Source organism: Dermacentor silvarum, chromosome 7 (assembly GCF_013339745.2).
Source record: "Dermacentor silvarum isolate Dsil-2018 chromosome 7, BIME_Dsil_1.4, whole genome shotgun sequence".
NCBI lineage: Eukaryota > Metazoa > Arthropoda > Arachnida > Ixodida > Ixodidae > Dermacentor > Dermacentor silvarum.
Window position 1 is genome coordinate 57,105,443 of NC_051160.1, and position 27,497 is coordinate 57,132,939.

At 44.3% G+C, this 27,497-nt stretch overlaps 1 protein-coding gene across 2 annotated transcripts in view; it reads right to left on the reverse strand.

Annotated features, from left to right (window-relative positions):
• The window catches only part of LOC119458061 (regulator of G-protein signaling 7), an 85,518-nt gene that overhangs the window by 21,270 nt on the left and 36,751 nt on the right, over positions 1–27,497 (reverse strand). For both annotated transcript variants that reach the window (XM_037719861.2, XM_037719860.2), the window contains exons 2-15: positions 23,771–23,867; positions 19,365–19,415; positions 16,861–16,967; positions 16,123–16,174; positions 15,176–15,317; positions 12,380–12,461; positions 11,570–11,644; positions 10,806–10,895; positions 8,297–8,358; positions 5,838–5,951; positions 5,322–5,447; positions 5,007–5,081; positions 3,738–3,849; positions 1,661–1,753 (exon numbers count right to left, since the gene is read on the reverse strand). In XM_037719861.2, coding sequence (XP_037575789.1) covers positions 1,661–1,753; positions 3,738–3,849; positions 5,007–5,081; positions 5,322–5,447; positions 5,838–5,951; positions 8,297–8,358; positions 10,806–10,895; positions 11,570–11,644; positions 12,380–12,461; positions 15,176–15,317; positions 16,123–16,174; positions 16,861–16,967; positions 19,365–19,415; positions 23,771–23,867 — 1,278 coding nt within the window. The remainder of the gene's footprint in view (positions 1–1,660; positions 1,754–3,737; positions 3,850–5,006; positions 5,082–5,321; positions 5,448–5,837; positions 5,952–8,296; positions 8,359–10,805; positions 10,896–11,569; positions 11,645–12,379; positions 12,462–15,175; positions 15,318–16,122; positions 16,175–16,860; positions 16,968–19,364; positions 19,416–23,770; positions 23,868–27,497) is intronic.

Genomic DNA, 27,497 nt, shown 5'->3' on the forward strand with positions numbered 1-27,497 from the left:
GCTGATGCAGGCTAATTCCTGAAAACAGTAACACAACCTTGACACGCAAGAGACAACTTTGACGAGTGATGCTGCACGCAATGCTAGGTTACCAACTTGCAATTTAATCAACTGGGCACTCTTTCCTTAGAAAGAAATAGAGGAACTTAATAACCACCTAGGCGTACAACTGAGTACACACTGTACATGTTTAATCACGTAGCATTTCTTCAAAATCACAATGTGCAGTATTACATAATAAGTGACACTATGCTCTTAGAAGAGAGTTTTAACTTGTCTGTAAACATTGTACACTTTATGAAATACCGGGTTACCGAAGCCGCAGATGGCAGTAGCAATGCTCATAGCGGCATCCTGTGACTCTTTGTCGAACTACAACACGTTTAAACAATTTTTTTTTATCTTTTGATACGCGAGTGCTTTCGTCGAACAAAATTTAAAAAGAGACAGAAGGTTAACGATTATGTGTCGACCGATGCTTTTCAACAGCAGTTAAGCAGAATATGGTGGGTAACTTCAATAATATAGCTCTTGCGCTCTCTGGTTAAAGTCTGTACCCCAAGATGGAGCCACTAACATAGCCGCTAACATAAACATCTTCGGTAACCCTGAATTCTGCAATGAGTTATTACACTTACGGACGAGCTAAAACACTAAATAATCCAAGACATGTACTGAAGAAAACTGTCAGTACCTAAGGTGTGCCAGGCTCACATTGTACAATTTATGCGTCGAGTGTTGGTCTTGCAGAAAAAAACAAAACGTTTTAGTTGATGTAGGGATACAATAACTATGCATCAAAGTGGGTGGAAACGAATGCTGCAGCTCTCTCAGTTCACACCCAGTCTACAATGTACTGTTAATCTCAAGATCCACTTGTAACTGACTTAAACGATAAAGATTGCTCTATACTGCCCTGGGAGCTATAGAAGAGCCCTAGCGATAGGAACTTGCACACATAAAGTGAACAGGTGCAAAGTGAAGCACACAATCACCACGACTCACAAAACACCAAAGTGTTCTCAACACTAGTGCAGTGTGCTGCAAACCACAAGGTGTATGCATGTCGGTGTGAAACAGAAGTTAGTTCTTAGACTAGCAAGAAACAATTAGATGCTGAATTTACCAAGAAATGTTGAAGACTATCATTACCAATTTTAGTCTCAGCATATTGCTGAACCAAATGCTTCTCCCTTTTGCTTACATGGAAATGAAACGCAACACACGCTTATGGAAACATTCCAACAGTAAAACTGTAATCATTGAGCCATGGTTCAGTATATATTTATTTAGCAGTCACCTCACAATTTATGCATGCAATGCAGCCTTGTTTTAAACAAAAACAACTGTTCAGCAACTGTGCCTCATTAATTATAATCATTATTTACGTACAGATCTCTGAAGAAGTACGAAAAAGAAAACGTGTGGGCATTAAAATGGCACAAGAAAGGATTAAAGCAACACCATCATATTCCATTTAGTAGGTAGAGAAAAGCTTTAGCAAATCACATTACATAAAGTAGAAATCACTTTTAGCACCAACTTTAGCAATAAACTGGTTTGACTATGCATGCACTAGAGCAGGTGAATGCCTGTTAACATTTGTCGGGGCTCTTGGGAGACAGATGTGATGTTCTGCCAACGGTGTAGCCTCGCTTACCTTCTTCTTAGTGCCGTTAGCGTAATCCATGTACATGGCAGAATTGGTGTACCGCCTATAGCTGTCGTTCCTCATCACGAAGTAGACATGCCACTGAGCATGAAGAGATCAGGATAGGGAGTGGGAAAAACAAGAGCAGCTAGTTTAACCACAGCAATGCAACTCAATATAGCCAGAAATCATGCGACAGAAAGTGTATTCATTTGGTTAGCACGAACAGCAGGTCTGACTGATATAGCAGGCCACTTAATTGTAGTGAAGGCCTAATCTTTGCCAATAGCCTACAATTAGGAAAGAAAAAAAAAAGAAACTCGTCCCACTGAACAATGTACACTTCTTTTGAAATGCACCATTATTTTAAAGCCCGTGAATTATTGTGACATTTAGGATGTGGTGGCCAGAAATGTACGTGAAACATCATGTTAGTGAACAAGAGATGGTTACGGTATTCTAAGCTGGCATCACACAATGTTCAGGTGAGTGCAAGGTAAAAAGAATTTTAAATGCTTGCAGGTATGGCTACAGAGTGTTTCTCAATGGCTTTCAAGTTTAATCACAAAATGTTTACTTCCACACTGGCATAAGACACTTGTAATAAACAAATTTACATAGTCCCGCATGCTATCCAGCTGACTCATAGCTAGTTTACACATACAATCAGGCCCATTACCTGAGCTGGCCCTTTGCATGGTCCCAATCTCAAGCACTCCACCAGTCTCAGTTGAATAGCCTCGCAACAATCTTACCACAATCTCACAACAGACCATTAAAAAGTCAAAAAGAGCCATTTTAAAGCTGTATGTGGCTCTGAATCAGTGCTTCTACTGCAGTGGTTACCCAAAGTATAGAACTTCGGGCACACTGTGATGATATTAAGCAGGATATCTGTGATGTAATGCAAACCAGGTCTGATAAAATCTACAAAGTGTAAATGTACAGCCTTTGTCAAATGAAATGAAGCCATGGTACGCATGGATGCTGCTGACTCCAGGCCGCCTATTCTGCTTTCTGTTGCATCCACACCGCTCGCAAGCTCAGCTGAGCAACGTAGGCTTTCACAATTAACCTCCACGTCTTCCTAGTGCCAAAGTTTTCCAGGCGTGACACAATGCAGCCAGGGCTCAGCAACAATCGCTCCAGGTGGCTTTGTTTGTTCACTTGCTCATTTGAAAAAGTCAGCAGTTCCCTGCTCACTTTTTCTCAGTGGCATGTACAGCCAACAGCGTTTGCCATTTGCGTGACAGTGTTTGCCAAAACAGTGCCGTTTCAAATTTGTCAGCACCAAATATTTCTGACTATGCGAGAAGTAATTGAATCTCCATTTGGAGAAGCGCACTTACAAGGGCGTGGTGTGACGCAGAGTTCGACGTATCAAATGCGCCAGTGAACGCCAGTTCTACGTACATGAAGTACATTGCTATACTTTTGCATAAGATATTCAAGGGGATTTTACAACTGTTCGATATAGATGATAATTCGATAGATCCGAGTTTGAGATATATTCGGGATCGAATTCATGCTTCATCAGAGGTACGAGTGGTGCTCTGACTACATTACGGCCGGGACCAATCAGCCATCAGCAGCTGCTGATAAGAAAGGGTATATTGAGCAAAAAGAAATTCGTACATTATACCGGCCATTCTTTTTGTGATCCAAGTCACCTGTGTCTACTTGGCCCAGAGAACATGTTTCATTCGTATGCTCATAGTTTCAAGTGACTCAGTCCAGGCACAAAAACAAAACAGAGCTACACAGGAAGGTGGAGATGTAGAAGATGGTTGAACAAGGGGTGTCGCTGAAGTCGATGTTTTGACAAGATTTCTCTTCATGATGAAGAAAAGTTCTCTGGTGAAAACGTTCGCTTCAGTGACATCCCTTGCTTCACCACTGTTGATCAATGCAGGCAGTGATGCAGCCTTAAGAACATATTGGTGACTCTAGCGTGCTATGTAAAGACAGCGTATGTTGAATAGTGCACTAATTTGTATTCGACAGCACGTGAAATTTGGCAAGCGAGTTCACGAGAGCAAGATGCGCTGAGCAGAATGGGACTCTACAACAAGGCCAAACCACTCACGGCAGCTTCGTCAAATGTCCACCGGTCGGGATTCTGCATGTTGACCTTGGTGATCTCGTAGCTTCTCGAGTCGATGTTGATGGGACAGTTGGCATCAGGAGCCAGGTACTCGCTGGAAGGCAGAAGACGTGCGTCAGGATTCGTTAACACAGTTGACAGATTGCAATGCTGTCGACGCCTGAATCCTTAAGAGGACATAATTTTTTACCAATAGCATACAATTACCCACGAAGCTGCAGTGCATCTGCCCTTTGTGCCTCTGGGTTTTTCCGAGAGTTGCCAATATTGAAAGTAGTTCACCTCTGTTGTGGCGCCACGAAATTAAGCGTACGTAATTGACTGGCATGCCCACACAAAGTTTGAGTTTGACAGCGGTGTACTTGTCACGGGTTTTTAGGCTGTCATCGACTTATACTACCTCGCTTTCATGTCTCTGGCCTAGATGCCCTGATTACTGACAGGTGATTAGTGCAATATAACTATAACCAAAGGACACAGTACACTCTGGCTATTCAAAGACAGAGGTTTCATTGATACCCATTGCACCACTGTGTGTATGTGTACACGCTGCGTGCATAGTGCGGTACATAGAGAAGCACTTTTGATGCAGTCCTTGTGTGATTGTGCTTTAACACTTGCCAAATGCCACTGCTTCACCTCACACTACAATGTCATTCCCATGTGGGTTATGAGCACACTCTTCATTCAGCACGATAGGCGTACAACACACTGCACACAATTCTGCGCTTAATGACTTTTAATGACTTTGCCGTTTGCAGGTCATGGATGTGACAAGATTAAAGCTGCAGTCTACTGAGACCGGAAGGAAATTGTTACAAACAATCAGAGGGTATTAAGTAGACCTTATATTAGCACGTACATGTAACATGAATTTTTGCTGTGTGGAGCTACTTCGTGATTTCCTTCTAAATATATTGGGCTCAACTTTTGTAAGAATTGCACACCGTGTGATGCTCCATGAAAGTTATGAAGCTTCCCGTGGAAAAGTGACTAGAGGTTTGTCCAATGCTTGCTGCTGGCATGTACTCGAATGACTGAAATATATAAATATATATATATAGTATATTCAGTTTGTCTTCTTTTCGAAATTGTCTTTCTAGCTTGCCCTTGGCTATGTGCTCTGCGATCCCAACTCACGAGTGTTTGTGCATTTTCAATTCGAGACAAATTTCGAGCCACCGAGTTATCAGCAACAACAGAAACATAACCACATTACGCGTGTGGATCTGACGCAAAAACAAAACTCACTTCCATATCTCTTGTACTTTGATGGGGACATCTTTCAGATGAATTTGCTTCAGCTCTTGCACAGCCTCCCAGAACCTGGCAGAAAGAGTAAATAAATTTGATTGATTGATTGATTGATTGATTGATTGATTGATTTCTGCTGTTGACTGCAAGGGTGGGGGCTCTGTTTCCACAGAAGATGCCTTGGTCGGCCAAATGATTCATCGATCCATTCTATGGACACAGGGCCCCCAACCTTGGAGTTGGCATCAGGGCATCGTGCACTGTTCGCAATGCACCACGGCAAGAGGCAGGTGAGGCCTCGGCATGGCTCACCTAAGGTTCTCGAGGCTAAACTCTTTCTCGAGAAACTGGATGAAGTGCTCCCGACCCGCAGGGTCCCGGAGAAGCTCCTGCAGGGAGTTCTTCCAGCGACGCACCCGACGCGGTGGCACATTGGTCCTGGAAGGAAGCAGCGTCAGTTAACAGGCTGTCAGGCACTGCCCGCCGCGGAACAGTTCTGAATCACATCAGCGCAGGAATGCTTTCTGTCCAAGAAGCTAAAAACAAGGAAAGAAGCTCCCACTTTTCTGGCCACGTAACCTCACAAGCACTCTAGGTTAGAGTGCTCCAAGTGACTTGGCAGCGCCATCTGGGGTTCGTAAAGACAACTGTCATGATAATTGTCATGGCATTAGGGTTCTAAAGCCTGATTGGACACAAGCATTCAGAAGTGCTCTGCAACAATGAATTTGTTGAGGTGCTTCAGGAATTGGTGCAGCAAAGAAGCACTCAACAAAGAAGTGTGGACACCACAAAGCTCAAGAAAAGAGCAAAGTGCTTGGCACTCACGTCTGCTTTTCCACTTCCCAGAACTCAGTGCTATCCGAGATCCAGGGGTTGGAAGGCTCAAGCGGCATGCAGAAGCCATCGTACTCTGCGTGCTTTTCGTAATACGATTTGTACCTGAAAAAGAAAAAAAAAAATACGATGACGCCTTGCAGGTCAATCCAGTCAAAAAAAAAAAAAAAAAACAATTGACTCCAATTGGCTTTTCCAATAGGAATCAATTCAGACCAATAGGAACCAATAGAAACCAACTGGAAAATCCATACTTCCAACTGGTTACGATTGGGTCAGAGGAGGAACCAATTGGAGTTGCCAGTTGTAATGAACTGGACCCAATTGGAACCGATTGGAAAATCCCTAGTTCCAACTGGTTACGATTGAGTCAAAGTGAAACCGATTGAGTCCAATTGGACTTGGTTCCAACAAAGTGGGAAATCATTACATCCAATTGGTTATGATTGAGTCAGGGATGCAACCAATTCAGTCTGATTGGAGTTGCCAGTTTGAACCAGCTAGGCCCACCTTACATTCCCAACTACTAAGTCTAATTAGACTACCAATAGGAATAAACTAGAATGTAACCAACTGGAAAATCATATTCCAGTGTATGAACCCATTCAAAGTAATTGGAATGAGTTATAGCTATATATGCATGCGGTACTAAGGCTATAGCAAACCTGTTTCTGACAGATGGAACCCTATTTAGGTTTGCTTTGTGGGGTATATATATGTGTATTGGTATTGCCCGTTGGTGCAATTGGTTATTCCAACCAATTGGTACCTATTGGGTACGACTGGTCACTCCAACAAAAATGAATTGGTCATGTTCCAGCTGGTCTAATTGGTCCAATTATGTACTAATTTACGATTGGAAATTTTCCCATCGGTACCAATTGGAAATTTCCCAATTGGAGTCTACTGCTTTTTTTTTTTTTTTAACAGGGAGGGCTCATATAACTTCAGTTGCAGCTGACAGTTCTTAAATTGCTCTCACTATTAGGATGGCCTGGGCTCACTAAATGGAAAGAGAAATAAGGCACTGTTTCTATTGTTAGCTTTCTGTTAGGCACTTTATGGCAGAAGGATGAAAGTAGCCAAAACATACTAGCTGGTCCTGCTCAATTGCCACTACAGCTAAAAAATAAAACACATGATGACAATGGGTTAGTTGCAATGTAACCCTGTGCGTGTGCGTGTGTGTGCGTGTGTGTGTGCGTGTGTCAGAAAGAAAAGAATAAAAATAAAAACAAATGAAAAATAAACAAAACCGGCGATGAGAACATTGTTCTCCCAAACTTATGAGTTCGCTTAGGTATGGCATTTGCAATGGTAAAGTAAATATTTCGTCAAATTTCATTGAACATCCAGGGCTCTTGCAAAGGTTTATGAAAATAGGAAATTGGCTACAAGGGGGGGGGGGGGGGGGGGGAAGGTAGGACTTGGCTCCATTGCATACATGTATGCCTTGTTAACATTGTTGTGTGCGTAAGTGAATAGCCGGGCCTCTGGGCACATGCAATTATCCAAGAGCTTTGGGGCATCTAAAGGTTTCTGTTGTGGTCGATTGCTCAGACAGGACTGCATTACTCTTCTCCCACCACCCTTCTCGCCCTGTGGCGGCTTCATGAAGGAGAGGGCTCTGGCACCACTACAGATGTTCACGGTTCTATTCTCTACAGAATTACGCAGTGAAGCAACAAACACTGCCTAAATGTCCTCACTACAAGAAATATATGCCTTCAAGTACATCATTTTTTTAATAATGTTTTCTAAAAGCATGCAGCTATTCGCTAACACTAATAATCATCACTGATGGCTTCTGTGTAATTATTACTACCAGTAAAACCTCGTTAATACGACCCTCGTTAATTAGGAAAATCGGTTCATTCAGACTCATCGTCTCACCCCGGCCAGCGTATGCATTATTGAATGCAATCAAACTCTCGTTAATTCAGACTTAGTTGGCCGTACATCGGTTAATTCGGACAAGTTTCGTAGCTCGGCGAGTGAGGAGCGCCGCAAATGCGCGACGCGACAGAGCAAGAACGGTGCTAGCATCCAATCGAAACGAAGCGGCAGAGTCCACATCGCCATAGCCATCAGCTGAAACCATACGTGAATGACAGCAACGCCTGAACGCTTCGGGATGTGTGCGCGATAGTGCAAGCGTGTCGGCAAATGAAGGAGTGCGCCGCGGCTGTGCGGCGAAGAAAGTCGTGAGAGTCATGAGATGATGAGAATTTCAGCTTCCGCTCCACTTTTGTGCTAAATAGCAACAGGAGTTGCTCACTCATTCATTCACTAAATAAAAGCGCGTTGACGTAGTAAGCATTTGCTTGTTGTTTTCTGGATACCCTCGATAATTTGACATTCAGTTAATTCTGACATTTATGGCAGCCCCGTGAAATCCGAATGAATAAGGTTTTACTGTAGCAGTGTGCTCGCTTCGCTCATTAACTCACGTTTCAAGAGCTGCGGTGATCTTGACATTGCCACCATCGAGCCTCGCTTTGAGCGTTTCCACCTGAAAGGGGACACAGGAGAAAAGGAGTTTAGACACTGACATGGCAGTCTAAGAGCGTTGCTCTTAGACTGCCATGTCAGTGGCAGTCTAAGTCAGTGGCTCTTAGACTGCAGTCTAAGAGCAACGCTCAGGTTTCAAGATACATGGCTATGACGGGTGCTAGAATATTTTGGCACATCTTAGGAATATTTATTTTTCATATACCATGCAGTTAAAACCTGGACATGCAAAAAAAAGAAAGAAAAAAAAAAGGAAAGATGGAAAGACAAGACCAAGTGCAAATCACAGAACACCGGGGTGATCACTTTTAAGTTTTCCAGAATTCTTAAAAAATCGCCTGTTGCAGAAGACATAATTATAGTCCTTGAGCTGGTTAATTCAGAGAGGCAGACATTACTGTCACGAGAAATCTAAACACATAATCAATTAATTAACAAAGAATTGCTAATTCATTTCTTAATTACATTACAGCCCATATTGCAATTTATGAATTGTAGCCGGCAAGCTTGCAAGGTATGTCCACTTGGAATGAATTTCCAGAATGACAGTTGTTCGGAGATGTGCGCCATCAAACTCGCCACAAAAATGCACTGTTGTTCCATTTACTTTTTTAACAAAACACCATTTTATGCACTGAAGCACAAAAGTAAATGGAATGCCCACGTATTTCTTCCCACACCTTGGGAAATAATATCTCGAACTGGTGTCATCCTAGGAGATTCAATTCAAGTGGATACATCTTGCAAACTCACCGGCTACAATTCATAAGTTGCAATATGTGCCATAAAGTAAGTAATTAAGAAGTTAATTAGTGAACTTCTGCTAATTAGTTGAATAGTGTTTGGATTTATCATGCTAGGAATGTCCCCCTCTTTGAATAATCCAGCTCAACGACAAAAATTATGCTTTCTGTGACAGACAATGTTTCAATATTCTGGAAAACTTTAATATGATAACCTCGTATATACCTCTTCTACTGAGTACACAATGCGTGAGGTTGAGCAGTTGGAAAATATGACCATGAAACATTCCACAGCATGACAGTCAACCTTTGACGTGACACATGCTACAAAAGTTACTATTTGTGGGGTAGTAATATCGATAGCAGGCTGACAGACAGACAGTGCAGTCCACTGCTAACAGGAACACATGAGTGTGGAGCACAAGATAATTTTCCACTCTGGCAACTGTGGTAAGTGGCAAGAGTGACAAGTATGCAATCACAATTGTGGTAGACAGCTGAGCAGTGCCATGACATAAGCTTCAGCCGGCACTTGCAGCTACCGCGCCACCAAAGTGAGAGCTGCACATCAGAGCTGCACCCTCTAACAGTTGGCCGTAACTTCCCAGTTTTGTCATTTGAGATGCCTCAATCATTTCACGGTTGATTTCTCCTCTTTCCCTGAAAAATGCTGTTGCGTCCTCAGTCATGAATTTGTGTTTCCACTCGATGGGTTTTGGCAATTGGCTTTGGCAACGACTTTCTCTTTTTTTTTTTGTAGCTTGCTATAATGTTGCGTCGCTGAGTGGAATAAGGGCGGAAGGAAACTATGTGGACAGGACGGACGCTCACTTAAAACTAAAATTTAATGAATAGTTTCCAAGATACCAGAAGGGATGTGCATGAGCAGTCAGAAGCTACATACAAGGCTCACACAGATTCACACGCAAAAGCTCCCAAAAACTACCGCCTACTAAGATAACTTATTTCTTTATCTGTCAGCGCTACTGATGGGACACTAATGCACGTGGCTGATTGTGTCCTTATCTGACCAGCCTCAATGATTGATTTGTCAATCACTTGTCACTATGATTACACTATTGTTATGGTAAAACCTTGTGCATAGCTTGAGGCCAGGCAAGGTAACAGCTTCCACTGTTAACAGTGGCATCGACCTGCTACAGCCCTTTATAGTACTTTTTTTCATTGTGTTCAGTACACTCACCACCTGAGTGTACTATTCTGTGCAATTACAACACAATTGCTTTGGCCAGCAAATTCAAGCTGAATGTGGTGTCACGGAGTAGCGATGGTACTCAGGTAGATCCGTACGGCAAAAGGACAAAGCAAAGCTGCACTTGGGTGGCAACGATAGTGGCAAGCACAGTTGGTGATCGTAACACTGTAACAATTATGTGAACACTGTTCAAGTTTATCTAATGTTTATGTATACATGCATCACCCTACATTCTACAGCAGGCAGCGATGATCGCCTCAGTTCTATAATGTACTACAGTGTTTGCAATGTGTGTACAATCCGATAATGATCAGCCCATCATACTATCAGAGCAATGACATTTGCAATGTTTCTGATACAGCAAGCACGTGCTGCAATAGAGCAATAATATGACAGTGGCGATATTTCAGAGGAGGTAGTCACTGGACGAAAGCAAAACAATTGACAGTATGGCAGTGCTCCAGCCAGAATGCAACAAGCGATACTTGCCTCCTTCTTGAGAACATCTAGCGGTGTGTTAATCTCGCCTTCCGACACGCTGGGACTGATGCGTCCGCCAGGTACTGCGCACTGCAAGTGCTGAAGTTGGGAATTGGAAGAAAAAAAAAACACTCTTTTTTAAAGAAAGACAACGTTTTCATCACGACAAGAGTTGACGCACAACAAAAACAGCTGTGATGTGTGCCTATAGCAGTTAGGTGTTAATTGGGCCTAGTTATTTTGAAATCTTTGAAAGGAATAACAGCATGTGGACATAAAAGGATTTGCATGACCAGAAAGCACCGAAGGACCCTGCTTGTATGCAGAGCCGCAGATTGTTGATGGCGACCGCAAACATAACCGAATTGATATGAACAACTCAGTCGTTCAAAGGACAATGCTATTTCACATTCACTCTTCAGTAAGTACCGGCTGATGCAATTTTTGTGGTGATAAGTTAAGGACTCTCTGAATTTATTTCTTATTATAATTTATTAATTTTTTTACATCAGTACACTGCCACTTGAGAAACCTTTTGCAGTCAGCCTCAGTGACCTTCTGCAGCAACATGCTCAATAAAAGGTCATGCCATCTTGTCAAACACGCCATGTGCGTAGCGTTCTATAGTAAGCATCTTGGTGTGCAGTATTCTAATGCACCTATGGTGCCATCAAAGCAATATAGCCACAGCTGCGACAACTGAACTTTCGCGCAAAATGCTCCAACAGTGAAGCTACAAACGAAAATACGATAAAATGCCATCACCCACTCACCTTTGCGCTTTTGATTGGTTTGTTCATGCGGCAGGCCTTCTTAATGTCGATTTCCGTAGTATTTACACAGCCCGGCTGTAGGAGGTGTCAAGCAAAAGGTGACATCAGTAGCCAAACAAAATGGACAAACACTTCTGACAGCACAAATGCCACAAAGCATCACAACATCCTAACTGTTAAGTGCGCCGTCATGCTAAAGTTGTGTGTTTCATATATTTTCACTCAGGGCCGAGGCATTACAATTCGGCAGTTGGTGGCATGTAAGAAAAAACAGAACACATTTTAACAGCGTAGCAGGGTTAAAGAGAAAATAGTATTTTCTTTCTCTTTCTTAAAGCTTGCACCTGAGCACAGCCTTTTGAGGGATTCACATGTGCTTTATACAATGATGATTTACCTTTGCACACACCGCACAAGCAGCAGAAAACTCGCAACAACAAAGACTGACAAGCAACACATTTTGAGATCACAGTGACCTCTTTGAGCTATATGCTTCGCTGCTATTGATTTTGGCTGCTTCACAAAGGTTTCTGTCTAAACTTGGTCGAAGCAGGTAGCCCCCCCCCCCTCTGGTGTCCTTTCATCATCGAAACATTTCCAATGGAAGGTTCGGAGATTGACGAGCAAGCTTTCTCGCAAACAGAATTAATGTTCCTACATCTTGACAACATTCGTAAAGTCACAAAATGAGCCGAAATTCATAAACTACAAAAACATTCGAGAGAGTTGGCAAGTATGTAAAAGGAACAGACTGCTTTGTGACATGAGGTCAGATAAACCAGAGAGGGAAGAGATGCAGCCACTACTCACCACTGGTCTATGTACATCCCAAAAAGCCCTCTCTTGGCTGTCGAGGACTTTCCTCTCTAACTTGTCTCTTTTCTTGTCAACCCTGGACAAGAGAGAGAACCGGAGAGAGACACATGGCGATGACGACCCACCAGAATGCAATGCAGCTCAAGCGATTTCACTTGCATGTATGTGTATATGTGGGACCACTTCTACATTTGCAGCATGCACCGCTCCAAAAAAGAAAGAAAGAAAGTTCGTCGCTATCTAGAGCGCATTACTTTGCAGGAACCAGCACTGTGCGAATTACTTTTCATTATGTTTGCAATCACTGGGAAGGATTGCACTTTGCAACACCACAACACAGCAGAGATCTCATCATCACAGCAATGGAGTGATGGGTAATGAGGCATTGCTTTTGCAGCAAACACAGCACACACTAATAATATATTAATATCAAAGTGCTAGTTGTTTGGCTAGTTGATATGTACATGGTCATTTAGAATGAAAACAGCGCACACTATAGTGGGGCAGCACTGTGTATGTCTTTCTTTCTTGTCTCGTTAGTGTGCACCGTTATCCTTGTAAATGAACGCCTGCCAACTAGCCCAACAGCACACTATTTTTAGTGAGGTACACTTAGCTGAGCTAAGGTGAATGTGATAGCCTTAGGAAGAAAAAACTATTCAAGCCGCTGACTTTGTTACGGTCATTGAGATATCCATGCGAATTTCATGCCAAACTCCTTTCACTTTAGAACAGCACCAATCTGGACCAGTTGGTGAATACTGAAGTAGGAACAAAACAGTGCAGAAAACAGAATGAACTCAAGGACAAAACATAAGAGTGCTATATGTGTCATTCTTTGTTTCATCATCCCACCTTCTGCACTTCTTGTTCCTACTTTTTCTCACTCAAGTACAGCAGTCCCCACACCTACAGAGAATGTGAGCTCTCCAAGTTCACCATGGAGACCGTATTGAATGTGGCTTAATAGAGAGTTTTAGAAATGGGGACCCAAGCGGCTTGGGGACCCAGGAAAATTGCGGGCCGCAAGTGCGCATGCGCAGAACCCAAGCCAGTCTTGGTTTCTTGCATTCACGTTGACCCAAAACTCAAAAATTGAAAACCAGCATGGGTCCCTAAGCCGTCTTAGGCCTTAGAACAGCCTACTTAATACGTAGTACTAACACAGTGATTACGCTCATTACATTTGATGTTCATCCTTTATGCTCAAAATGCATTCTGTTCGTTTTCCCTTGTAAGAAAAACTTTTCTTCTTTCTTGCTTTCAAGCACTTTTTTATTTGCCCCACTGCGGCGTCCCGAGCGCTTGACCCAACGCTGTCTGCGTTTGATCCAATTCTCAAACTCTGCTGCTCCTCTAAACCCAAGAGCAGCCTACCCAACGTGGCTTGGGGGTCCAAGAGTCTTGGGTTCCCAATTCTAAAGCTCTCTAATATTTCCCAGAGAATGTGCAACACATATCGCCCCTGAGGCCCATCTACAAGTCACTCCACCCCATCATGCTGTCAATGGATTCAGAGTAGAAAGCATTTGCGGCCTAGCAGGCCCTGCTAGCTTGTCTATCAGCGCAATATTGATTGCCTTTGTCTTGATCCATGTTTTTAGCTCTATTGATCTCTCTAGTGATAAATATGTGCATGCGTTAGGAAATACCAACTAAACTGAGAACAAATCCTGAAATATTGGCTCCCCCGGGACGTCCATATCTTAGTTACTTAAAATGATGTTTCGCAGAGTGTAGTTTCTGTCTCTGGGATAGGCTCTTTAACATTTCAGTAAGAGCACATATACACGCATTAAAACACTGTTCATGCTGACTTTCATGACACACAAACATGCAACATGGCAAAGTATACTTTGAGTACAAGCACTTTATTTTCAGCTTCTAGAACTACAAGAAGCTCCAATGCTCATGATGAGTCAAACTTAGGTAATTAAAAATTCCTCCTGATTCAATTAAATATCAAAAGTTTTGATGGCCTGCTGCGTTTTCAATGCATTTAAAGCTACCCAACTTAAGTAATGTGTTTGGTCAATTTAAACAATTGTTTTACTGAGGGTACAAGAAAGTATTTATAACTTGTATATAGCATAACTGTGTTTGATATTCCCTTAATATTGAAACTGCTCCGTGTGTTCACAGGTGCCAACACCAGATGGAACCACTGAAACCAGTTGTGCAATTGCAATGACAAGGGAATGTATCTGCTCCCCTCTGATAGTTGTGCAGAAGGTCAAACGAATAAGCACCAGTATATCTCTATATCAGTTCATAACTCTGTTTTATGCCATACTTTAAATTTCTGTCATTTAAACAAAAATATGTGGTCCCTAAGAGCCATCAGAATGCTACCAGTTTTAAAAAAGCAGAGCTCCACAGGAAAGGCAACCCTCCCAGGAGGTGTCTCATGTCAGCACTATGACTTGTGTAAGTCACTATGAGTTATGCGAGGCACTATGACTTGTGCGAGGTACTGACACAAACACCCATCACAATGAATTTAAAGCTGTTCACTTTATGCAGTCTTACACCTGCTTAGACCAGAGCTGATCATATCCCTGTCCCAATTTATTACATCATTATACCATCGTTTTCTCAGAAGCTGTGCTTTACCAATTTCTTATCTTACCCAGTTCAATGTTACTGTTCTGTCTTGGTTATTTAATATTTGGTCGACGTGCTTTTCTGTTTGATAAATGTCCGGCAGAAGCAGCTGTCACAAATGTGGCATGTTCAGCTAATGCGTGGAAGATGTTCTTCTATTTTATGGTTCCCTGGCATATTACTCACTTGGCCTGCGCCTCAGCCTGCATGAAGATGAACTCCCACTTGCGCGAGAACATCTTCTGAAGCCGGGCCAGGTTCTCGGCCTCGTAGTCGGCCAGTTCGAGGCGGGCCTTGTTCTGCATTGTTCTCTTGCACAGGTACACGGCTGAACAGCCAACCACCACCAAAAGGGAAGAAGAAAGGGATTGATGAAGAACAAGTTGATGGAAGGATCAATGAAGAACACACAGCCCCGAGTGCAGAGTCTTCCCAAGAGATGCGACATGCTGGCAAGACTTGATTGTTAGACCATTACTATTATACCATGAGTGAATACCATTCCCATTAGCTGAAAGCTATAGCAACCAACAAAAGTGACCAACAAATGAGGTAAAAGAAACATTCCCAATGCAACACTATGAGAAATGCCGTAATAGCAAACTCCGGATGGCATAATTGTGTCATCGCAGATTTCACTACTGAGGTATTCTCCAAAAAAATTATCGTAAGAACTGGCCAGGTTGAGCTTTTGTGCGTGTTTTTAAATACCATACACTCCTTTTTCACTTGTACACAACTTGCTAACCTCTAGCAGATGTCATCGAAATTTGTTTACATCCAGGGCTACTGCTGCGCAAAAATCAAGGTAGTGTTGCCATCTATCTTTCAAGTTTGATCCCTTTCTGATGTACCAAATATCTACTCCTGGTAATGCTGACATACTTATGACTTGGAAAACGTAATCAATAAATTCAGCTTCATGTAAAGTATTTATGTTTGGTGCACGCTTAATTTCAGGTGCTGTGCACTGTATTTATTTGTTGTGCATTAACAAGCCATCAATAATAGAGGCATAGCCAGTTAGCTATTGGTAGAGGGCAATAAAAATGAACACTTATCAGTATATCAATAGTCAAACACATACCCATCAGAGCAATAGAGGTCAGCAGAAGGTAGTAAACAGGGCTTACCGTAGTCAGTATTTTCAGGTTCCCAGCAATTTGAGGGCCAGAAGTAAGGCGTCTGGAAGAACGCAAAGTAGACATTCAGTGATCAAGGTAACTTAAGGCAGTTTTGTGAATTAAGTCACCAAAAAGTGATGAACAGTTGTCAAACTATAGGTATGTCACTGGAGTCAACATTTTGTCAAGAGGACTTTCCTACATCAGGGCATTGAGAGTTGTTGCCCTGATGAAGACAAGCACCCTTATCAAAATATTTGGCTGCAGTAACATGTCTTGTTCGACTGCTATCGAACACTTCAAGCCTCCATCTTCGTGTAAACCTTTGCCTTGTTTAACATCCTGGTCACACGAGGCACTTTCGATCGCGATCAAGCCCGATCCAAATCGAATTTCTCTATTGCGATTGTTGCCACCCTTCTGCAGCTTGCAAAAAGAAGGCAGTTGCAATATAGAAATTTGTACCCGATCAGGCTTGATCATGATCGAAATCTGACTTCGGTATAAGTCATCTGACACCGGTCTGACACCGGTATAAGTCATCAAGAAGACTGAGAAGGAATTTCAAGCAGCAGTTAAAAGATTATCACCAATAAATCAGTTGACATGGAAATCTTACCATGCAACCTTCCCACCAGAGGATCTTTTGCAATATGTAGATGGCCTGCGCTTTGTAATTTCTATCAAAGCAGTAAGTTTACACTTTGGCCAACTACGAGTGAAATGGTAGAGATAACAGTGATGTACCTGGAAGCGATAAAAGGTGCCGTCTGCCTTGACGGTGAGCACGTGGTCATCGATGGGGAAGAAGTAGCCATGCGAGGCCATGAGGTGTGCCAGGTGTAGAGCTTCCGCTGGGAGCAAAAGCAGGTAGACAGGATAATCGCTCACTCGTCGGCTGTTTTGCAACACACGCAGCTGCAACTACAATACTCGTATGATGATGATGATGATGATGATGATGATGATGTATCAGTGGTTGCTGTTCAATTAATAGCGATTTACCTTGGCCGCCTAACTTGACTACTAGCAAAGTGTGAGGTGTGTTGAGGAACATGTAAGAGTTCCTTGCTGGGAAATTTGGTACTTAGCACCATCGTCGTCATCATCATCAGCCCCAATTTATGTCCGCTTCGGGATCATGGCTACTTCCAGGGATCTTCAGTTAGCCCTGTCTCATTGGCGGACTCTATTTTATGCCTGCAAATTTTTTATAATCTGCTGTCCTCAACTGCATTTTTCTTTCCTTCAACAATTCTGTTATACTATACTACACCACCAGTTCTACGCATTACACTGTCCCGCCAAACTCTATTTATTCTTCTTACTCTCTATACTAGACTATCAGCTACCCTCAGTCTCTCCCCAATCCATTCCACTGTCTTTCTGTCTCTTGACGTTACGCCTATCACTTTTCATTCCATTGGCTTCCGAGCCAATTTTGAAGAGCTGAAGGGTGCTTAATATAAATTTCACAAAACCATCGAAAAAATGTGACTAAGGCAAAAGTAGGGCATAGAATATATGCTGAACATAGGAGTGACGTTATTTGCTAAAAGAAAACGTGTCCACTTAATACCTGAAAAAGTACAACATCCTAAATTGGCTTGTTTTTGTTGCCAAGTTGAGAAGCGACACCATATTAGGTGGCTCTGTAGTTCCTGCTCTGCAATGTTGCTTTGGAGTGCAAAAGCAAGCCAACGTCAAACCCACAAGGACCTATTATTGCAGCTACTAACTGCTTAGTGCCTCAAATTTTTATGATACCCACCTAGTGATGCACGGAAGAACTTTACAAGATTTACCTTCGTGCCATTTGCAACACAAAATGCTCGCCACAAGTACACAACCACCCCTCAAGATGCGCACTCCTAATCACATGACTAGCAGATCTGAAACAAAAACCTTTTTAGTTGACAACGTCTAGGAGGTTTGCTATTCGGAAACATATCCCTCCTCACCTAGGCACCTATAGGCACACCTAGGATGTGGCTGGAACCAATTTATCAAACATTCAAATTGAGAATGTTCAGCCAATGCACTGTGCTATGAGCTCGTGGCTAATATTTTAACTTAACAAGAAAAATGTAATGCCATTCTCCCCCCTATAACCTTAACACATTTATATCACATTTCATGTATGCAATGTATATCATGTATGTATCACATTTCATTCAGTAATGCCAAACTTCTATGAACCATTTCTTTTTACACAAATTTGGACTAGTCTGCACACGGTACCACCCAGTCAAAAAAATCAATTGACTCCAATTGGCTTTTCCAATAGGAATCAACTGGGACCAATAGGAACCAATTGGAAAATGCTTACTTCCAACCGGTTACGATTGGATCAGAGGAGAAACCTATTGGAGTTGCCAATTGAAATGAATTGGACCCAATTGGAACCAATTGGAAAATCCCTAGTTCCAACTGGTTACGATTGAGTCAAAGTGAAACCAATTAAGTCCGATTGGACTTGCCAATTGGAATCAACTGGCCCCATTGGGAAATCCTTACCTCCAATTGGTTACGATTGAGTCAGGGATGGAAACAATTGAGTCCAATTGGACTTGCCAGTTTGAACCAGCTAGGCCCGCCTTACATTCCCAACTGAGTCTAATTGGACTACCAATAGGATCGAATAAACTAACTGGAATGTAACCAACTGGGAAATCATACTTTCAGTTTATGAACCCATTCAAGGAAACTGGTATGAGTTATAGCTATATATGCATGCAGTACTAAGGCTATAGCAAACCTGTTTCTGACAGCTGGAATCCTATTTAGGTTTGCTTTGTGGGGTATATATGTGTATTGGTGTAGCCCACTGGTGCAATTGGCCATTCTAACCATTTGGTTTCAAACCAATTGGCACCCATTGGGTACAATTGGTCACTCCAACAAAAACCAATTAGTCACATTCCAGTTGGTTCAATTGGTCCAGTTATGTACTAATTTACGATCGGAAATTTTCCAATTGGTTCCAATTGGAAATTTCCCAATTAGAGTCAATTGCTTTTTTTGACTGGGCAGACCACAAGACAAGAATCATTAGCATCAACAGCATGGACATGCAACTCTTTAGGGAGTGGTAGCACATTTGTGGAAACCAAGGGTTTCATGTACACAATGCATTTTTAAAGTTTGCAGCAAATACAAACGAGCAAATGAAGTCTACTAAGCAAATTCAAAGAAATAACTTTTCAGAGAGTTGGGTCAACGAGTCAGGGAAGCAAGAAATTTCAACTCACTCTGGTCGTCGACGTCGAGGTTCTTCATCATCCATGCAATCAGATCAGCTCCTGCAGTGAAAACATACAGATGCGATGACGCAGAGCACAGCTATGTGGGTTACTGCATGTGCAAAGCACAGTTGAACGGCATCATAACATAGTTGCAACCAGCACAAAAACACCTTTGTTATATATGATATTTCTTACAAGCGCATACGCTCATATTAGAAAAAAAAAAGAAACTGCAATTGGGTCTATGTGAAAGAAACGCAAACATGATGCCTGCAATAGGCCAGGAAAGGGTCTCCTGTCAATTTTGATGGCCGATCGGCAGTTTGCAACGTGAATACGTGGCACATGAACAATTCTCAATAGAAAATTCGCTTTCCACCACCGTTAATGCACCACCATGCAATTGGTGAAATCAGTGGAGTTGGCTCACTGGCCTGCCAGCTGCAGGCCAGCCAAGCCACGTGATTGGCCAACACATGCACGCATGTCCAGAATGTGCCTTTTCAAAATGTTCTTGCTGACTATTTCACATATTTGCCACCAGAACATATAATTAGAACTGCGAACAAACAAATATTCGCTTTGTTGTAAACCATATTGTTTCGGATCTTACATTTTCGATTTCAACATCCTAATAGTAAAATACTAAAATAAAGCACGGCCAACCAAATTTAAATTTACTACATTATCTCCGATAATTCATTATATCGAGGTTCAACTGTAATTTACAGAGCTGCTTTGCAGTAGATGCAGAGCAACCAAGGTACAGACACATTTTTGAAGGCAGGGAATGTGATACGTACTACGGCAGCTATGGAAAGCAAAGATTTTGGCACCTGTTACCAGTTGTGTTGAACAGGCCATATATATATTTTCTATGAGAACGAGGCCAACTTTTCAAAAGTGGAGCCAGTAATTAAAAGTTCCATGGTTAATGTTTCAATAAAGAAAGGAAAGAAGACACCTTAGAATGTGCAGCAAATAAAAAAAAAAAGGATATTTAAGCAGGACTAGTTGGTACCTTGATGTAATAATTACCTAATCACTGTTATGCCAAAAATGGTGTCATTCACCATTATTTTTAACCGCCCTCTGTCTGCGCTGTTTTCTGTCATATTCCAGGAGGCCTAAGGTAACACGAAAAATTACTCGCCATCCCGGCCCTGCGAGAGTGGATGTCCTGAGAAGCTGTGAAATACCGCCACTACAACTGCTGAGGGGAGTATTCTTTATAAATACAAAATCATTATATGGCCCACGAACCAAAAATATCCGGCGTTAACATCCGATGGTATCAAAACCCATGTGACCAAGTGGTGACGTCACATTTGACATGATGACGAAACGTGATTGAGTCTTCACCTAAAACGTCGCGTGATGACGTCATCACACGAAAGGTCGCGTGATGACATCTCCACGTCAAATGTTAAGTTACGTGATAACGGCATCGTCCCGTCACGATATCTCCTGATGACGTCATCACGTCAAACATGACGACACGCGATGACGTCATCGTCAAGTGATTATGTCACCTGGGGCGGTATTCTCTAAGAGTCCAATTAGTGGACTGTCCATTTCGGCTGTCGCTGATTGGCTGCCGCTTCACGTGCACGAAGGAGATTGGCTGGCACCTTCCTGTACGTGAAGCAGCAGCCAAGCAGCAGCAGGGTAGCATGCGCCTCCGCTTCTACTCCGGCCGCGGCTACGCATGGTCCGGCTGAGTGCGGCCGCGCGCGTCTTATCCTGGAGGTATAATCTGCCCTGGGTTCGTAGGCTAGCCAACCCAAAGATAGCTGATGGCTTCGTGTGCGCTGTGTTGTCGTGAGCCTGGTTCACTGGTCAAAAAAAAAAAAAACAATTGACTCCAATTGACTTTTCCAATAGGAATCAACTGGGACCAATAGGAACCAATTGGAAAATCTTTACTTCCAACTGGTTACGATTGAGTCAGAGGAGAAACCAATCGGAGTTGCCAATTGTAATGAACTGGACCCAATTGCAACCGATTGGAAAATCCCTAGTTCCAACTGGTTACAATTGAGTCAAAGTGAAACCAATTGAGTCCAATTGGACTTGGTTCCAACCAAGTGGGAAATCATTACCTCCAATTGGTTATGATTCAGTCAGGGATGCAACCAATTGAGACCAATTGGACTTGCCACCTTTGAACCAGCTAGCAGTAGCGCACCCAGGATCTCTGCCAGGGGGGGGTTGACAGTTTGCCAATACCATCTAAACAGCACTAATTTCAATTTCTTCACGGGAAATTGTCAAACAATGCGCTTTTTGTGAGTGTGCAGACGATTGCGCGTCTTACATCTTAGTTGCAGTACTCAAATGCGTGAGGAAAGAAAAGGGGTTAAACAAAAGGGGGGTTAGGTCGGCCTCAGGGGGGGGGGGGGGGTTACAACCCCCGAAACCACCCCTGTCGTGTGCCACTGCCAGCTAGGCCCACCTTAAATTCCCAACTACCAAGTCTAATTGGACTACCAATAGGAATAAACTAGAACGTAACCAACTAGAAAATCCTATTTCCAGTGTATGAACCCATTCAAGGTAACTGGAATGAGTTATAGCTATATATCTGCATGCAGTACTAAGGCTATAGCAAACCTGTTTCTGACAGCTGGAATCCTATTTAGGTTTGCTTTGTGGGGTATATATGTGTATTGCTATTGCCCATTGGTGCAATTGGTCATTCCAACCATGCAATTGGTTTCAAATCAATTGGTACCCATTGGGTACAATTGGTCACTCCAACAAAAACCAATTGGTCACGTTCCAGCTGGTCTAATTGGTCCAATTATGTAGTAATTTACGATTGGAAATTTCCCCATTGGTACCAATGAGAAATTTCCCAATTGGAGTTGATTGCTTTTTTTTGACAGGGTCGCGTTGAAGCGAGACGCAGCACGAAGAGAAATCCACTCGCCGCTGCTGCCGCTCTTCATCACGCCAGCGTTCTGAGAGCGAGTTTCCGCGGTCATCGAGTGAGATGTGTTCGTGTTTGCTTCAGCGCATGACACCGTTACTTAGTTATGACGCCGTTACAACTTAAGTTATTAAGCGAATATTTACAGCACTTTATACAGCTTATAAATCTACTAATCTTACTGCATATAGCTGTCTATAAATAATTTGCTATCGCAATCTTCGCCTTTCGGGCGAAACTGTGACTTAGCATGGCCTGCCACTGCTCGGGCGTGGTGATTCTGAACGTAGGATTGGTGCTGTGCATCATTGATGGTGTGTGGTGCTGCGGGGCATGCCCAGATAATGTGGTCGATATCTGCGTGTGGCATGTTTAGCAGTGCGATGTGAAGGCATCGGGGTAGATATGTGATGGTAAAGGGACGGTGTAGGAAAGGTGCACGTCTGTAAGAGCCGCCACGTGGTCGACTGATGCTTGTTGAGAGACTTGTCGGTGAGCCCCTGAAACGTGTTGTCTCATTCACCGTGACTGCTTCGTTGTGGCGCCTGAGCTTAGATGAGGGTTGCGGAGTGTGGCTGTCAATTCTACTCTCAAATGAGTTATCGGAAAAGTTCAATTCCTTTCACTTATATGAAGTTGAAACTTCGAGCAAATTCAATTCCAGGAATGCAGGCAAATTGCCCATTCCATTGTCATTCTTTATTTCTGGCAATAAGCCTCAAGGTGATAGCATGTTTTCCTGCCTTAGACAGCATGGCAGAAATGGCCTGAACTTCCGGGGAAAAGTGAAGAAAAAGTATATGAAAACGAAGCCATTCCATTCCGATTAAAATAGGCGCAGTTTCATTCGAATAAAATAATCGGTCCCCATTCCACTTCGAAAAACCGGTACGTGATTCCGCAATCAGTCCGATTCCGGGATGGAACATCGCAACCCTGGCTTTGGTCAAAGGCCAGTCCCGAGCAATCCGTGGTGCTCATTCGGGGACGCGAGGGTCTCATCGGCCACGACTCCTTGCCTAGAATGCACCTAAGGAGTAGCAGCAAGCGAGGAGCGCACCCCTCCCAATTACTTTCTTAACAAAACGTCGTTTAATTTATGCATTGAAGCACAAAATTAACTAGAACGCCAATGCATTTCTCCGCAAAGTCCGGGAATATCTCAAAACTGGTGTCACCCTGAGAATTCGTTCCAAGTGGATCTGCCTCGCGAACTCCACGGCTATATAGAATTTGTAAATTGCAATGCGGTCCATAGGATATTAGTTAAAAACTTAAATAGTACATTTTTTAAATTAGTCGATCATGCAGTTCAATTTTACGTGCAAGTAATGTCCGCCTCTTCGAGCCGACCAGCTCATTCATGAACTAGAATTGTGCTATCTGCCACAGGCAACCTTTAAAAATTTTTGAAAGTGTTCGCTGGAACACTCGGTATACAAGATGGCGGGGTAACAGAGGAACAGCTAGGGCCACTCACCGGTGAACACGCTGGGTATCTTGGACATGAAGCTCTTGACCGTCCGCACGGGCACGCCGGTCTGTTCGTTCTGCATGCGCTCCACGATGTGCTCCATCTGTGTCAGGGAGGAATAACGCATTGCGCACTGAGTAAACAGGTTGCGACACACGATTTCTTTACAAAGTGCACAGATATCGCTATTTAGAATTTGGTATGCATACCATGTCAATATATGTATTTTAGTGAACATGCATTGCATACGAATGAATGGGTTTCTATAAACAGATCACACACACACGTGCACATAGACAAATCCTTGGAGGCGGCAGAAACATTATTCCTTGGAAATCGGTGCACATGTATCGGCCCCTAAACCACCCAGAGATCGAAATTTAGTTGTGGTGTTGCAGTTGTGCACGAGTCTAGAACGAACACGTAGCCGCGAGAATTTTTCGAAATGGTGCCGTAATAGCGGAGTTACATGCGTTTGATGATCGAAACACGGCCCTCGCTCGTTTCGCTCTTTCCTTCGCTACTCTCCTCGTCTAAAACCCCTCCATACACGTTTTCGCCGACCAAGCGGTGGTGGAGCGTGGATCGAGGGGCTTTACTAGAGTGACCTCTAGCTTTACGTCGTCGGCTGCACCCAGATCCCCAGAGAAATAGAGGAGAAGCTCGTCGTCGCCCCGTTGCCCGGCAACGTTCATCCGGTGCACAACACAGGTCGTCGCAAGGCAAGAGCGTCCACGATATTAAAACAAATCTACAAGGACAAGATTGAAGCAAGCTTCGTCGATGCCGCCGCGTACCGAGACGGCAAGGCTTTTGCAGTTTCCGTCGTGGACACGTTGGGCAAAGTCATCAACTGTGCCTCAGTTCGGACGACGGACCCCGAGGTGGCAGAGCAGGTGGCCATTGCACTCGCCATGCAAGACGGTCGGAGAGACAGGGTGTATAGCGATACGAAAGTGGCCGTCAGGGCATTCCAGAAAGGCCGGGTAGCCCAGCAGGTAGTTCAAATTCTGAAATGCGCCAAACAAGGCGACAGCTCCACACACTCCATCCTTTGGTTCCCTGCCCACGTTGGGGCGGTCAAGGGGGTTCCTCTGAACTTCAATGAGTCTGCCCACGAGGCTGCGCGTGGCTTTACCGACCGCGCTGCCCTCGCATCGGACGACTCTCCCCCTGACCACAGGCATTCGCCTATCATGCACAATGAAGTGACTAAATTCTTTTACTTAGCGAGAATGGCCTTCCGCCTCATTCTAAGCTAAGCAGGCCGCAGGCAGTCATGCTCAGACTCCTGCAAACTAACTCCTACCCAAATGACATTTATCCGAATTGTTCTTGCGTGGCCTGTGGTGAGGCTGTTACTTTGGCTCACATGCTCTGGGAGTGCGGGTCGTTGGGCCCTGAAGTTCACCATGGAAGAGTGGGACGCGCTCCTGCGAAGTCCCCTCTTTGAAGACCAAATCCTGGCCGTCCAGCGGGCTCGTGATCGGGCCGGCGGGCTAGACCTGTCGGTCCCGTAGCCGGGTGCGCGTTTTATCGCGTTTTGCTGGACCCAATAAAAGTTTATTCACTCATTCACTCACTCCTCGTCGGCTGGTCTCTCCTCCTCGCCGAGTGCTCCTCCAAATGTCACGTGACATTCCTCGCCGCTATATAACGCGCTTCTCAAGACACTGTCTACTTCCGGTTAAGGCACGTCCCCGACGGCGAACCGACCTCCAGTGCCGTAGAATGCCTGCCGCGCGAGAGGTGTCCAATGTATACGGCAGTTCGGCCGGCGCACCGCCCGCTGCACGATCGACGGGCCAATCGACGACGCGCGAAGCTGCGCGCCTTCGCCGCCGGCGACGAAAGCATCGGCTGCAGCTTCTGACCAAGGAAAATTATTTCCGCTAGATAAAGTGATGCATACATTGTACATTTTATGAAAAACAAAATCCGCTGTCAAACGTTTAACATGAACGAGAGCTCCGATAGTTCGAGCTCAGCTGCAGCGCACGGCTACCGACGGGAGACGACCGACTCGGCTGTGCTCGCATCGCAGCGGACGGCGCTCCTAATATCAGCGTATTTTTCTTCTTTGTGTGCAATTATTGCGAGGAGCGACAACAACGATAAGAAAATATTGCGGCTCGTGGGCGTCAGTAATTCATTCCGAAGCGACGTGTCCGCTTTAGCTTTGAAGGGAACCCGAAAAGGCCTAGCGACGATATCGCGCCGTCGAGCGATCAGCGGCGGTGAGGCTGCCGCACAGATGGGTCCCGGTCTCATCCTCTCTACGGCAAGGTAATCTTACCGTTCGCGAGCAAAACCGCCATCGAACGGCGGCCCGCGAATGGCAAACGGCGTGCGGCGAGTTACCGCGCCGGTAACGTGCAGCGCTTCTCGGATACCCGCTGTTGCTTCCGTGCCGGCCTGTGCTCATGCGATGCCTGCCGCTATGGACCCTGTGTTGCGCGCACGTACGTCTAGAAAGGCCAACACTGTCGCACTCTGTTCGCGCAGCTAATCAAAGCACGACTGTGTTGGAACGCGTGCGATTTGGCACTTGCGTTGCGGGCTGTAATTACCGATTCGCAAGCGCGCACAAGCGAGCAACAAAGCAACACGGAAGAGCAGGGAGCGCGTGTACCTGCTAGCAGACTAACCGGAAGTTGTAGCTTCTTGCTCAACCAATCAACATCGTCGATTCAGTTGACATCACCAGATGCACCCAGGGCTGGTATTTGTAGCGATGCCTTTAATTTCGCGCTTATCGTGCTTAGTCAGTGCTCACTGGTCAGAGCGACGGTGCGCTCTGCATAGCGGCCCTGGTGACATCGTTGGGGATACCGGAAAGGCCAGGAGAGGAGAACGGCATTGGGTGTTTTTTTTTTTTTCTTTCTTTTTTTTTTTTTTTAACCGCGCCCGCGGCGCTGCAGCATTTGGCATCGTTGATCGTGACGGCATTCTGAACTCGATGCGCGTGTTTACTTGAAATGTTCAAAAAAATATCTGAGGTGGTTTAGGGGCCCTTTAAACATACGAGTATATTGCGCGCGGATGGACAGGTTTCCGTGGAAATGGCCATGTTAATATAAAAACTCAATGGCAGTTATGCAACGGTCGAGACGGCCTGCTAGTTGTTTGATATTAAACTGTAGCAGATGAACGGGCAGGTATAGGCTACGTCGCAAAGGCGACGTAGTGAGCGAGGCTACGCCTTTCGAGGTACAGCGCCTAGCAACCGCGGTTGAACGCGATTGGCTGAAACGCCGCCGGCGACGCTGTGACGTCACACCGTAGCAATGCGCCGCCACTTTGTCCTTGATGCCCGCGACGCACGCCCCGCGACGTTCCCAGGCGTTTAATTAGGTTAGGTTGGGTTAGGTTAGGCGTTAGGCGGCATGGCGTACTCTCACAGAGGTTGCTAAAGGCGTCGCCGGCGGCGTTTCAGTCAATTTCAGCCTGCGAGAGCTATATACAGTAACTATTCGAACGAAAGCACTTATCTCGAAGCGGCGCAGCCTGTGGCTTGCGCGTATCAAGCGTGCTGATCTCAAGGGCGATCTCTCAAACATTCGAGTGTGCGGCGCCCACTTCGTAACAGCTAAGCCTGCGCAATATTACATAATGCGCACTTAACGCTGCACTAGAATCACATTTGTTTGCATTTGTAGGAAGACCGTCCAAGCTCTGTGAAGAAACGAACCCGGACTGGGCGCCAACGCTTTTGCTAGGCTACAAAGCAAAT